The sequence below is a fragment of the Rhineura floridana genome, chromosome 8, assembly GCF_030035675.1.
Source record: "Rhineura floridana isolate rRhiFlo1 chromosome 8, rRhiFlo1.hap2, whole genome shotgun sequence".
Lineage (NCBI taxonomy): Eukaryota > Metazoa > Chordata > Lepidosauria > Squamata > Rhineuridae > Rhineura > Rhineura floridana.
Genome location: NC_084487.1, coordinates 21511306 through 21526039, shown reverse-complemented (window position 1 = coordinate 21526039; position 14734 = coordinate 21511306). Strand labels below are relative to the sequence as shown.

At 43.6% G+C, this 14734-nt stretch overlaps 1 protein-coding gene across 2 annotated transcripts in view; it reads left to right on the top strand.

Annotated features, from left to right (window-relative positions):
• DERA (deoxyribose-phosphate aldolase) overlaps nt 1-14063 on the top strand; it is a 62021-nt gene extending 47958 nt beyond the window's left edge. Inside the window, exons 8-9 of one of the 2 annotated variants that reach the window (XM_061638497.1) lie at nt 9276-9425; nt 12064-14063. In XM_061638497.1, coding sequence (XP_061494481.1) covers nt 9276-9425; nt 12064-12120 — 207 coding nt within the window. In that variant the 3' untranslated portion in view covers nt 12121-14063. The remainder of the gene's footprint in view (nt 1-9275; nt 9426-12063) is intronic. The other variant, XM_061638496.1, reaches the window with a different exon arrangement.
• Nucleotides 14064-14734: the final 671 nt, after the last annotated feature.

The window sequence follows — 14734 nt, the reverse complement described above, 5'->3', positions numbered from 1 at the left end:
TAGGCTGACTAGCCCAAGGTCACCCAGTGAGCTTCATGGCTGAGTGGGGATTTGAACCCTGGTCTCCGAGATCTCAGTCCAACACTACACTACGCTGGTTCTCCACATCTGCTCTGCTGTAACCTCCTTGCTGTGGAGTTTGCAGCAAGAAGTTAATGCCTGGCTATTTTCAAAGGACATAGGAAGCTGCCTTATCCAGAATCAGACCACTGGTCCATCTAGATATGGGGACAAAGTTGCTCTCTTGGTTTGTGGCAGGGTCTCATCCCTATGTCTGTGTCTTTAAGTAGTCTGTTGTCACTGATAAGCAGCTGTTTTTGGTTGGAGTGGGTAGATGGGGAGAAAAAATGGAAATGGACTGCCTTCAAGTCGATCCTGACTTATGGCTACCCTATGAATAGGGTGTTCATGGTAAGCAGTATTCAGAGGGGGTTTACCATTGCCTCCCTCTGAGGCTAGTCCTCCCCAGCTGGCTAGGGCCTGCTCAGCTTGCCATAGCTGCACAAGCCAGCCCCTTTCTTGTCCGCAACTGCCAACTAGGGGACAACTGGGCTCCTTGGGACTATGCAGCTTGCCCACGGCTGCACAGGTGGCAAGGCACGTAACCCCTGAGCCACTCACTGTGGGGGTGATCTTTAGCTGGCCCTTGACACCCAGCGGGGATTTGAACTCACAGACTCTGGACTCCCAGCCAGGCTCTCCTCCCCATTGAGAAGGCCTGTAAAGAAGTACAGGCCTAACATCCAGTGCCTGCTACAGAGAAGTACCAGTGTCCTGAATGGGCTATAGATCATTGAGGATACATTGGAGTGTTTTTAGCAGGAGCTATAGGTCAAAAGATGTGATATTCTGACACTTTATCTTTGAAGCCCTCCTGGTGGTCCCTGCACGGGATGAGATACATGGCGCAGGAGCCCAGGAAAGGGCTTTCAGTGGTGGCCCCTTGCCATGTGGACCTCTCTTCATATTGAGGTGTTTCTAGCTTCATCTGATGATTGCTTCAGGCGACTGATCAACAGACATTTTTTACTGAGGTCATTTGGAGCAGATACCTCATTGCTTCTGCTACTTCTGCTGCTGCTATTAATAATTGCCATTCAGTGATTTGTTGTTGAACATTGATAAATAACAGTGATTTTGTAACATGCAGAATGACTTTCATTGAAAGTCTGGCTTTATCACTGGAAGGATGCCATCTTGTACTTCGCCTCCCTCTCTGATTGTTACAGGAGAACTACCACTTCACATTGACATTATTCACCCCTTTTCTTTTCTCTTTTATTCATTGGTCACTGTTCCAGCACTTAGTGTGATTTGATGATAGAAAACATGAAAAACTTTTGTGTGTGGGGGGGGAAAGAGAAGTTGGTAGAACAGAATGGCTATGATGTCTAAGACTGCAGACAAACTGGAACAGGTTCAGAGGAGGATGATCAGGGGACTGGAAACAAAGCCCTATGAGGAAACACTGAATAAACTGGGCATGTTTAGCCTTGAGAAGACTGAGGAGAGACATGATAACTCTTTTTTAGTACTTGAAAGGTTGCCAGACAGCGGAGGGCCAGGATCTTTTCTTGATTATCCTAGAGTGCAGGACACGGAATAATAGGCTCGAGTTAAAGGAAGCCAGATTTTGGCTGAACATCAGGAAAAACTTCCTGTTAGAGGGGTAAGGCAGTGGAACCAATGACCTAGGGAGGTGGTGGGCTCTCCAACACTGGAGGCCTTCAAGAGGCAACTGAACAGCCACCTGTGGGGTATGCTTTAAGTTGGATTCCTGCATTGCGCAGGGGGTTGGACTCAATGGCCTTATAGGCCCCTTCCAGCTCTGCTATTCTATGATTCTATCTCCACGGTTGGAGGCAGTAAGCCTCTGAATACCAGTTGCTGGAAATCAAGTGGGGAGAGGACTGTTGCGCCCAAGTCCTGCTTGCTGGCTTCCTTTAGGCATCTGGTAGGTCACTATGAGAACAGGATGCTGCAGTAGATGGACCATTGGCCTGGTCCAGTAGGACTCTTCTTCTCCCACTCTGAATCCCAGGCCTCATCCCCTGAAGAAGGGGAATCTGACCCCAGGGTTGTAACATGGTTCTCCTGCCTTGCGCATGAAACGCATCCAGTGCCTGCCATTGCCAACTGTTGTTGCTGCTGGCTCCGGTATGTGGACACACACCTGGCCTGACACCTTGGATAGATACCCTTCCTGACTGTTGTGCAAGCCGGTGAAGTCTCTGGGCTGAAATAGTGTTTGTGAGCACCTTTCAGAAGGCGTCCTGCCTTGTTTGAGCTGCTGTGGCAATGTGATGCCATTGTGGCTTGTCTCACAGCTCTGGGTGGCGGTGGATCCACATCGAGTCCAACCCCCTGCTCAACGCAGGAATCCAAATTAAAGCATACCTGACAGAGGGCTGATATATAGGGAGCTGACTTATACCGAACCAGACCATTGGTCCATCTAGCTCAGTATTACCTACACTGATTGGTAGCAGCTCTCCCGGGTTGCAGGCATTCGTCTCTCCCAGCCGTACTTTGAGATGTTGGGGATTGAACCTGGGGCCTTCTGCATGCAGAGCCAGTGCTCTGCCAGTGAGCGAGGTTTTTGCATGTCATTAAGATAACTGTGTAATTTATCTTTCATTTAAACAGAATTTATGGTGTGTGTGTGTATGTGTTTAAAGTTCTATTAACCAAAAGCGTGTGGCACCTGCTCAGGAAATAATAATAAAAAATTAGATGTAAACTGAGTTTATATCCTTTTTATTAAACGAAGACAATTTTATCACTGACGAGAGATTTCTAAATGGTTTCCTTAACAAACCAATTTGGCTGCTGTACAGATGCTTTTCTAGCAAGGCGTTGGCCAATAAAAACAGGTTAATGTAGAAATTAAACTTCTTCCGAGGACAGAAGCGGGTTGCAGGGTAACATTTACTGAATGATAAGCTGTGGTGGTGATATGAAAAGTATGCAGCATAATGGGAAATAATCTTTTTCCTGTCATTATTGAAGGACACACACAAATTGCTTTTTCTGTTGGGAAATCCCCCAGTCCAGAGAAACTTATTACTTTTAATAATATAAGGTGACGAGAGAAAATTCTCAAGGAGATGAACTTATTAAACAAAATAATGAAATGCTGTGAAACAGCAAGGGGAATGTAGCCAGACTTTTCATAGCTCTTGAATGAAGCATTTAATATATATATATAGATATATGTGTGTATATGGTGTGTTCCGGCAGTCAGACAGCGTCTGTAGAAAGTCAGCAAACGGAATGAGAGAGAGGGACAGTAGTGGCTAGCTTTGGGTGAAAATATGCAATTGTTGTTGGAAACAGGAATGTTTTAGGTAAAGAAAGAAAAAACAAGGTGGTGGCCAGGATCCAAAGGGCTGCAAGCAGAGCTCTTCTTGTATATTGGTTCTTCTGAGGCCCACTTCCCTGCGCATGCCTGACAGTTGTGGGCATGTCAGGAGGAGCCTCCTGTGGGTTATAGGAAGCTACCTGATACCAAGCCTGAGCACTGCTCCCTCTAACTCAGTGCCTTCACTGACTGACAGCAACTCTCTGGGGTTTAAGAACATAAGAAGAACCTGCTGGGTCAGGCCAGTGGCCCATCTAGTCCAGCATCCCGTTCTCACAGTGGCCAGCCAGATGCCTGTGGGAAGCCCATAAGCAGGACCTGAGCGCAAGAGCACTCTCCCCTCCTGCGGTTTCCAGCAACTGGTGCTCAGAGGCTTACTGCCTCCGACAGTGGAGATAGAACATAGCCATTGATAACCTTATTTCAGGCAGGGGACATTCCCAGCCCTACCTGGAGATGCCGGGGATTGAACCTGGGGGCATGTGAAGCAGACGCTCTGCCCTCTAAGCCACAGCCCTTCTGCTAAGGAAAGCTTATTGTGAGGTGCTGTATTCAGGTAAAAAACAACAACAGGGGCGCACATGGAAGCTCTTGCACCTGCCTAGGGAACTTTTGTGGGCCTCGTGTACAACAGAGACAGGGAGTGTGTGGTCCTCCAGATGTTGGATTCCAGCTCCCAGCAAGTTCCATTTGTCAGGGATGATGGGAGCTGTAGTGTAACAACAACTGAAAGGGCACAGCTCCCCTATCCCTGGTCTACAGTGACCCCTTTTCTTTTTTTAAAAAAAATCACCTCTCCTTAAGTTGCATGCACAAGTGTTGCTGCCTGCCCCGAGCACTCCTCAGTAGTGCAGGCGAGAAGTGGAAATGCAGCATACCAGATCAAAGATGTGACATCAAAGAAATTCTGTATCCCAACACATCCTTGCTTGTGACCTTTACTTGTCCAGATCCTCCAACCTCAGCTGTGTGAAGGTCTCCTGCCCCCTTAAATGAGTCCGTCCTTTCCCCCCTAGCTGCCCCTTATGCCTGGAACGGCCTAACTGAACACTCCTGTTTAGATTGTGAGTAGAAAGTTGTAGCACAAGTGAGGGATAAAACAAAGCTTTATTCAAAACTGAAAGCTGTGACCAGACTGAGACTTGGAGCTGTTCCTTGGAAAACCGCTTCGCCCCAGAGAATACGTTCTCCTTAACTTCAGTTCCATTCATCATGTTGAATCTTCTCAGTTTTAGAAATAATTTTTTAATGCGAAACACCAACAAATGGAACAGTCTATGCTGCCACCTCTCTAATGATCAGAAATGCCTCTTCCACCCTCCCCTTTTCGGTAAAGCCTTTAGAACAGCCACCTAGCTCCAATATCCTGCTGTAACTAAGCCTGAGCAAATGTAAAAATAAAGTCATCGCATTTCCACCTATTTATCTCTGCCTCTCTTCTCCTTCCTTTCTTCTGTTCTCTCTCTCCTTGGGGTCAGTTGCTTGATTGTAAACCCCTTGGGGACGGGCCTGCTGTCTTATTCTTTGTAAGGTACGCTGGATGTAGATTAGGGTTGCCAGGTCAGAAGCATCCCAAACCCTGAGAGGCGGATCCTAGTGATGTCAAAGTGGGTGTGCCCTAGTGATGTCACAGGGGGTGGGCCCTAGTGATGTCATTACGCATGATACATTAAGCATCAATCACACTTGCTTGGAGCATACCACTCAAACATACTTGTTTTATGGTTATTGTATTTTAAATGGCTTTATTTCTTATTGTGAGCTGCCTTGGTTTCCAACCCTACCTCACAGGGTTGTTGGAAAGACTCTGTACTGGAGATGTAAAAATACACACACCCCATATAATAGTTTATTGTCAAAATCAGTTGGGCTTTGCAGAATTTTTTTTTTTTTAAATAAGTATTATTTTCCTGCCAAATAAAAGTAGTGACAAGTAAGCCCTGCCTAACTGCTTTTTAAAAAAAAAGGACGAGAGGGGGAGAGAAAGATTTACAACACAATCCTTTTCTATGTTCACTCAAAAGTCCCATTGATTTTCAGCACAATCCTAACCATGTCTACTCAAAAGTAAGTCCTACTGAATTTAGTGGGGTTAGCTCCTAGGTATGTGGAATTAGCATTGCAGCTTTTCTCACAGAAAAGCTTCATGTTGGGAAGATTTTCAAAACAGGTTATAAGACAAATAAACTGCCCTCTTCCAGTAAAATTTAAACTTGTTTGACTCCTTAATACAGTGTAACACTGCAGCATGTACACTTTTTAAAACTTCTGTTCAAAAATTATTTGAAAGATAAAATGTATAATATGCCATTTTTGCAAGTAATTAAAAAACCCCTGCATGTACACTTCTATGCCTACCAAGATCCTGCTGTGATCTTCTGTTCTGGTGCAATCCTGTAAGCAAGTCCCAATCCTGTACAGAGAAAGTACTCTTTATGCTGCTGAAAGCTATATATTTACTGAATTCCTGATGTGAGACAAGCAGGAAAAGGAAACTGAGTTTAGCTATTGCCTGGGGTCAGCAAATTTTGTCAATCACAACCCTGACTTCACTTATTGGCTAAAATCCTGAAAGGGTGGGGATTAGAGCAGCCGGTCGTACTAGAAATTAGAGGGGCAGCTGACATTTTGGTTTATATCTTTTGAACCAGAGCGCCTAGAAAATTAATTTTTTTTTTAAAAAAAATGAAAGTTAAGAGTCTGGAGATTAAGGTGAGTTACTCGAAGAGGACCCCCCAAAACTGGAGTCTCCGGGCAAAAACTGGACACCTGGCAACCCTAATGTAGATGGTGATATACACAATATGTAAATAATACTACTAGTAGTAACTACATGAAGAAACCTGAGTGCATTTTGCTGCTGTGGCCCCAGTCCCAGATCTCTGATGGGGTTCTATTGCACTCATTGGCCAACTGTGTAGAATGAGCATTCCTGTCCACTTTAGCGATTGAAACAAGGTCCCCACCTGCACCATACAATTAAAGCGATATGTTAACACTTTGAACAGACATGCCCCCCCCAAAAAAAACAATCCTGGGAACTGTAGTTTGTGAAGGGCACTGTGTCATTTGGAGACCCCTCTTCCCCTCACAGAGCTACAATTCTCAGAGTTTCCTGGGAAGAGGGATTGATTGTTAAACCACTCCAGGAATTATATCTTTGAATAAATAGGTTTTTAAGGCCCATTTGAAAGCCAGCCTATGAATATCTCAAACTGAGAGATTGTCATTAAAAAATTTGAGACAAGAAGGATTCCATCTGAAGATACAAGTTTGAAAATATTTATCTTTCTAAGGATAGAAACTTAAAGTCAGAATCATTCAGACCCTGGTATTCCCGATCTCTATGTATGGATGTGAAAGTTGGACAGTGGATAAGAGAAAATGCAACTCATTTGAAATGTGGTGTTGGAGGAGAGCTTTGCACATACCATGGACTGCGAAAAAGACAAATAACTGGGTGTTAGAACAAAGAGCTATCACTAGAAGCTAAAATGATGAAACTGAGGTTATCATACTATGGACAAATAATGAGAAGACATGATTCACTAGAAAAGACAATAATGCTGGGGAAAACAGAAGGGAGCAGTCAGGATCATTCAGACCATGGCATTCCCGATCTCTATGTATGGATGTGAAAGTTGGACAGTGAAAAAAACAGATAAGAGAAAAATCCACTGATTTAAAATGTGGACTGCGAAAAAGACAAATAATTGAGTGTCAGAACAAATTAAACTAGAAGCTAAAATGATGAAACTGAGGTTATCATACTTTGGACGCATAATGAGAAGACATGATTCACTAGAAATGACAATTCTGGGGAAAACAGAAGGGAGTAGAAAAAGAGGAAGACCAAACAAGAGATTGAATGATTCCATAAAGGAAGGCACAGACCTGAACTTACAGGATCTGAACAGGGTGGTTTATAACAGATGCTATTAGAGGTTGCTGATTCATAGGGTTGTCACAAGTCGTAATCGACTTGAAGGCACATAACAACAAGGGTAGATAGGATCTCATCTCAAAATATGATAAGGCCTTACCTCCATTTTATTGTGGGGATGAACAAGTAAAAGAAACAAGCATGTTGCCATGGGTCAGGGTTTAGGGCACAGGGGTAGGGCGCCTGTGGCCCTCTAGATGTTGCTGGACTACAGTACCCATTGTGCTGGCTGAAGCTGATGGGAGCTGGAGTCCAACAACATCTGGAAGGCCACAGGTTCACCATCTCCAGTTTAGAGGCTCTAGCAATGTTTGGGGTATGGGAAAATATTTGAGTACATATGGAAGCATATTGGGAAAATCAGTGATAACTTTTCACTATGTTCGGATATTTATGAAAACTGCTGTGAGATGACCAAATGGCATAGGATCCCTGAAAATTTTCATAAGATAAATGGAAACTTGGGTGATAAACATTGGAAATGTGGACTAAGGATGAGAATCAAAACAAATAAATTTGGTCCCAAATAAGGAAAGAGACAGAGGCAAAAACAAAAATAAAGCTGGATCTACCTCCCGTTTTATTTTTTTATTGTACAAATATTTTTTTTTTAAAAGACCTGTACAACAAAGAGCACTAGGGGAAGAGATGTAGCTCAGTGGCAGAGCATCTGTTTTTATACAGAAGGTTCCAAGTTCAATCTCTGCTGTCTGCAGGTAGGGCTAGGAGAGCCACTGCCAGTCAGTGAAGACAATACTGAGCTAGATGGACCAGTGGTCTGATTTAGTATAAGGCAGCTTCCTGGGTTCCTACTATTATAGGATTATTGTACCAAGATTGTATCATGCTAAAGAGTTGATAAAAGCCTCAACCCTCAGGCACAACCAAATGGAAAGCAAATATGTACAAATACAAAGTCATGGCAACGCTATCATTCCTTTTAAGAGTAAATGAAAAAAAGGCAGAAACTTAAAAGTTTGTATTTCACACTAGTCCTACTCAGAGTGGGCCCGTTGAAGTTAATGGGCATAACTTAGGTTTGTAGATTCCAGTGGGTCTACTCTGAGTAGAACTTAATCAAATACAACTCAGTATGCTTACATTTAATTGGACAATCTTTATTGACTATTAGCATAATAAAGCACATTATATAAGATCCAAAATGTTTGAGATGGTCTAATGCAGTGGTTCTTAACCTTTTCCACTGCCAACACCCCTTGGATTTCCAAAATATGCTCTCGTACCCCCTGAAAAAATACCGTTCATTTTTTAATTTTATTTTAATGTGTGTTTTAGCCTAACTTAGCTAAGATAAATTATTTATTTATTTATTTATTACATTTATATGCCGCCCCATAGCCGAAGCTCTCTGGGCAGTTTACAGCAACTAGAACAAATATACAACAAATATACAAATTTTAAAACACAAAAAACAATTTAAAAACACAATTAAAAAAATTAAAAACAATTAAAAAAAAAATGACAGTTTTCCAAAATCTTTGGTTGTATAGTTACTGCCTCGCACCCCTAGAAAAAGTGTCTCGGACCCCAAAGGGTGCGTGCACCCCCGGTTAAGAACTACTGCTCTAATGGAATACCAAATAATGAATGCAATACTTTCATTTTGTTTTCTAATTCTTTTTGTTTTCTCTTTACATGTTTTAATAAAGCTGAATAACAATTACATCTATTACATATGTATTAAGCCTGAGCTGAAAGGGGCTAAGTAGAATGCATGTGGAAAGGAGTCCTGTAGCTGAGGGGCCACCACAGAGGAGATCTTGTCTCTTGTGCTAGCCAACCTACTAGATCTTATTGGTGTGCATGTAAACAGGCGCTCGGGTGCACTTCTTCATGTGCAGGCAGGATCATATATGGATATCATATATGAATTTGCAAATTCCTCTCTATAGCAGCTTCTTGTATTTCCCAGTTACCAGTTGTTGTTGTCTTGTTCTTTCTTAAATTAAGGTTGGGTTTAAGCCTGCAGGAGGCATTCGCACCGCCAAAGATGCCCTCATCTGGCTCTCACTGATGAAGGAAGAACTGGGGGATGAGTGGTTAAAGGCAGAACTCTTCCGCTTGGGTGCTAGTACTTTGCTAGGAGATATCGAGAGACAGGTTAGTATTTCTATGGACACTGCATGGGGGGGGGAAGTGTTGTTGCCATTTGTAATATAGACTTTTAAAATCACCTTTTGAGAACTTTCATTTTCTTTCCCCCATTGTTTAGAACGGAGCTTTGCCTTTTAATTGACAATGTTTACCAATTAGTTCTCTTGATCTACCTCATACAGGGAGTGCTGGGGGGGGGAGAGGGGAGGAGAGGGGGGTCTGCATAGCAACAATATGTTCATTTTGTGCCATATTACCCATCTTATACTAATGACTCACTGGGAGAACTCGTGCTGTGCATCTGTGATGCCACAGGTTCCGTCCCCACCATCTGCTTTTCAAGAGACCCCAGACAAGCAGCATGGGACTCGGCCCCTCTAGCTATTTGGATCCCCCCCTCTTTTTGCGTGCTGGAAGGTGTTTTCAATGGGGAGGGGCAAGAGCTCAGTGGCTCACAGCACCCGCTTTGCCTGCAGAAGGTCCCAGGCTTAATCCCTGGCCTCTCCAGTCGAAAGAATCGGGTAGCAGGTGACAGAACACAGCAGCTGTGGGGAACCTTTAGCCCTCCAGATGTTGCTGAACCAATTCCTGGCCATTGGCCATGCTTGCTGAGGCCAGTGGGAGTTGTAGTTCAGCAACATCTGGAGGGCCAATGGCTGACCCAAACCTCGGATACAGGAAGCCATCAAGCCCAGTGTTTATCCACCAAGCCTAGTATTGTCTACTCTGACTGGCAGCAGTCAGATCTGAAGCGGAGGTCCTTCTCATTAACTGCTGCCTGGTTCCTTTAAATGGAGATGCCGTGCGTTGAACCTGAAACCTTCTGGATGCAAAGCCCACATGCTCTTTGACTAAGCAATGGGAAAGGCTCTTGCCTGACATTCTGGAAAGCCGTTGCCAGTCAGAGTAGACAATACTGGGCTAGATGGGCAAACAGTCTGACCTGGTATAGGGGGGTTTCCTAAGATCTTTTGCGCTTTATCAAGTGTTTGTATGGATCAAACTAGATATGACTGGGAAGCATAGCTTGTTGTTGTTTAAACGTGTTGGCCTCATTCACATAAAAAGCAGTGATCTTTTTTTTTTTCACACCAAGAGTGGTAAATGGGTGAGGGGAGCTGGATTCCCCCCCCCCAGCCTTAACTTCCCTAACCTCTGCAGCTTCAAGGCCAGTTTACTTCTCGTTTCAACCCAGAGCACTTTACTTCCAATATCAGAGCAGACTGGGAGAAAAGGATGTGAAGCATGTAGTGAAGGGTTCAGCTCTCCTCACCCATACACCCCTTGCCCTCGGGGACTGGGGCAGTTGGGATGCTTTGCATGGATTTGAGTTTGATTAAGTAAATCAGCCTCAAGTAACTTTGCTGCTGAAGCTTGCCATATGGATGGTACACAGTCAAGAGAATTACTCTCTGTGTTCTCAAAGATTGTGGGGAGGAACATAAAAAAGAAGAGATGGATTTGGTTGGATTGTTGTAGTTTTATTGATTGATTGATTGCATTTGTATACCGCCCCATAGCCGAAGCTCTCTGGGCGGTTTACAACAATTAAAAACATTAAAAACAAATATACAAATTTAAAAATACTTTTTAAAAAAAAGCAATTTAAAAACACATGCTAAAATGCCTGGGAGAAGAGGAAAGTCTTGACCTGGCACCAAAAAGATAACAGTGTTAGCACCAGGCACACCTCATCAGGGAGATCATTCCATAATTTGGGGGCCACCACTGAGAAGGCCCTCTCCCTTGTTGCCAGCCTCACAGCTTCCCTCAGAGTAGACACCTGGAGTAGACGCCTTTGATGTTGAGCGTAGTGTATGGGTAGGTTTGTGTCGGGAGAGGCGTTAGGTTAGGTTTGGAGTGTGGGGAAAAAAATTAAGAGGAAGGCAGCAATCGGAGAAAGGAGGAAACCTCTAGGTCAACAGGAAAAGGTTTATTGGCCCAACGTGTTTGGGACTAGATCAAGGCAGAATGATGGCTTTCAGACCAGCTTGAGAACTGTTATTCAGTAGTCCGCTGAAAAAGGATTTATTCCAAAATGCATTGGGCCTAATAAGCCTTTTTCTGCATGTCTAGAAAGGTCCTTCTGTTTCTTCTTCCTTAATTTCAGTGTGGGAAAGAAATCTCCACCCAGGCAGGACCCAAAGATGAAATGCAGTTTCTGTATATTTCTCCCTGGGGAACCAGCCAACAAGGTGTAGTGGCTAGACGGTTGGACCAGGACTGGGGGAGGCCCAGGTTCAAATGCCCAGTTGATCATGAAGCCCACTAGGTGGCTTTGCGCAAGTTACTCTCAGTCTGGCCTACCTCACAGGGTTGTTACAAGCTTGCAACGAACCCCAGGTATGCCACTGTCCTTGGAGAGGAGCAACATACAGAACTGGCAAATATGTAAAAATATGGGTGGGGGGAAGTAGGGTAGAATGAGATCATCTTGTATTTTGTGCTCAAAGGGAATGGCTTCACAAAACTTGGATAAAGCACTGTTTTAATCAGTGTGAGCAATTAAATGTCTATAAACTGCATCCGACTTCTTGTTAACCTGCCCTTAATTTGTCTGCTTTGTTACAAAATAACAAATTAAACAGGTATAACGGCTCCAGCAAACTTGTTTCCCCCTGCCCTTGCTTCTACCGCTCTGCAGATTTACCACCACGTGACCGGCAGATATGCAGCTTACTATGACCTTCCTATGGCTTAGACCAGTGACTAATTCATGGTGTATGAAAGAGAGAAGAAAAAAGGAGGCTACACAAGAGAGGCTTAAGCAAACAACGTCCTTGAATCCTTTCCTGCGACCAGGCCTAAGAAGATGTGCTCATGAAAGGATTAAACTTTTAAAGAGCCACTGCTCCCAATTCACATTTTCACTGTCCTTAACAAGTGCCCCAAATTCTAAGGCTGAATAGGAGAAGTGCTGGATTTTGAAGATTTTTCCATATTAATTTTGCTGCGTCTGTTTCACGTATACATTAATCGTAGCATTAATACTAGGTGGGGGCATGGAGTGAGGGAGGATGAGCAATGTTTGTTTTAGTCTAAATGTTGTATTAGTGTTTTTTTTTTGTGTGTGTAAGTGTTTCCCCCCCAGGCACACCCTTTGTGTGAGCTGCCATAAGGGGGGGGGGACATTTGACCATAAGGCAGCACTGAAATAAATTACAGCGTGCCTTCCAATATCCAAATGCACGCTGTTACAGGCAGTTCCGAGAGCCAAATGGCTGAGATAGTCTTTTCTTTCTGTTAAGTTGGGCTGCAGCATTTGTACTATCTTATTATTTGTGTGAACGGTTAGTGGCTGTGTCCCACTGGGTTTATTCACAAAGTAATGCAAACAGCAAGCCTTTAAAAAAAAAAAAAGTTTTTTTACACAACCCCACTTGTACCATCACACCTAAACTGAATTGCAAGTGACTTTTGAAAGTCCCCTGAGTCTCAGAAGCAGCTTCTGATGTATTCAGTGGGAGCCAGGGAGGTGTTGCTAGTCTAAACAAGACCAGAACGAGAGATCCGTTTGTGCTAATGAATCTAACCCAGCTTTTCCCAACCTGGTGCTTTGGACTATAACTCCCATCATCCCTCACCATTCGATATGCATGCTGGGGGCTGATGGGAGATGGAGTCTTAAACATCTGGAGGGCACTAGGTTGGAGAATGTTCATTTGCCCATGATGTACTCAGGAGCACAGCGATACATATTTTGCTTGAGTTATTTTCATCTTGAGCCAATCAGGGCATCAACAATTTGCCTCTCGTCTTCCCCACACACAGACGCATACATGCACCTTGCAGCATGCACTCTGTCTCACTCTGGATCGCGCCTACCGTTTTCAAGCTTGTACTTTGTACAGGATACCCCAACTTTTCCAGTTCCATCTGGGTGCATGGAATTTGTGGACCATTAAAACCTTAAAACAGTCCCTGCTGCACCCATATGCAGGTGCCTGCACACACAGAGCTTCCCCACAAGCAAGAGCTCCCCCATTCGTTTAGGTGTTGGAGGGAAGCTCTGTATGAGCAATCCTAATGGGCATGCAACTAGTATTCCCTTCTGTTGAAAGGGAAAGTGCTGCTGCTTTGTGCAGCCATTGCTCTTACAGGATCTCAGTGGAACTCTTGGAATTCAATGCACGGATCTGTCCGCAAGCACCCTCCTCCCATTTGCTTTTAATTTTTCGTCAACTAACAAAGGAGGAAATCATGTACAAATATTGTCAAGAATGGTTGCACATATGCCTTACTACTTTTTTCTTTTTTTTTAAAAAAAAGGGTTCTACTTTGTGAAATCTTGTTTCAACTTTTAACTTTGCAGAAATAAATGGCTTGACATTTTAAGAACGTATGTTTAAATAAAAGAATAATCTGCTTGGGGATTGTTCTCCCATTTCACTTGAGATTAATTACCGCGTGCGCACGCGACGTAACAAAAAATAATACTAAAATCATTACCTTTCTAAAGATCAGGCCACTGTGAGCTTTTATGCGTTATTTTGTTGCTGCCTTCTGCTGTGGAAGGAAGTGGGACTCAGTTGCTGAGCAGACTATCTTTTCTTTGTTAGACCTCTTGTTTCTGTCCCCACCATCACATGCAACGGCTAACTCAAAGGACAAAAAGGAGCATTTGTTTGCTAGGCTATTTAAAAAAACGAACAAATTGCAGCATTTCAGCACTATCTAGAATAAGAACGGGCAGAAGGTAGATTGGGATCTGCTAGTAGATCTCAGGGTGATTTGTAGTAGATAGGCAAGGATTTCCAACTCCCACTGGTTTAACAGGAACAAGAAAATGGCTTCCCCATCTAAACGCTAGCTGCGTACGCACCATACATTAAAGCACATTTAAATCACACAATTTCCCCCAAAGAATCCTGGAAACTGGTTTACACTTCATAGGGCTACAGTTCTGAGCGCCCTTAAACTACAGTACCCAAGATTCTTTGGGGGAAGTGTGTTTTATACATGTTGTGTACACAGCCCCCTCCAAAAGCTAACAGTGTCTTTTGTCTGGAAGGACTGTTAGTGCAGTTCAGCTCTGGTACTGAAAACAAATTCCTAGGGTTCAAAATGTGCTCAAAGACATCATGATGTTTTGGTTTTTTAAAAGAATTCTGTGTTGTCTTTTGCACTTGGCTCTGGCTGGTAGATCTTGGGGTTGTAGGAAAAACCAAAGTCGACCCGACAAGCCAGAAAGCTGCCCATCCTGATCTAGAAGGACTGCCCCTAATATTAGATGCATGGGGTTGGGCTGAGATTACTCACTGGTGTTGGGAGAGCACTTCGCTTTTTCTCAGAGGCATTCTTGTTTTTATTCTTAT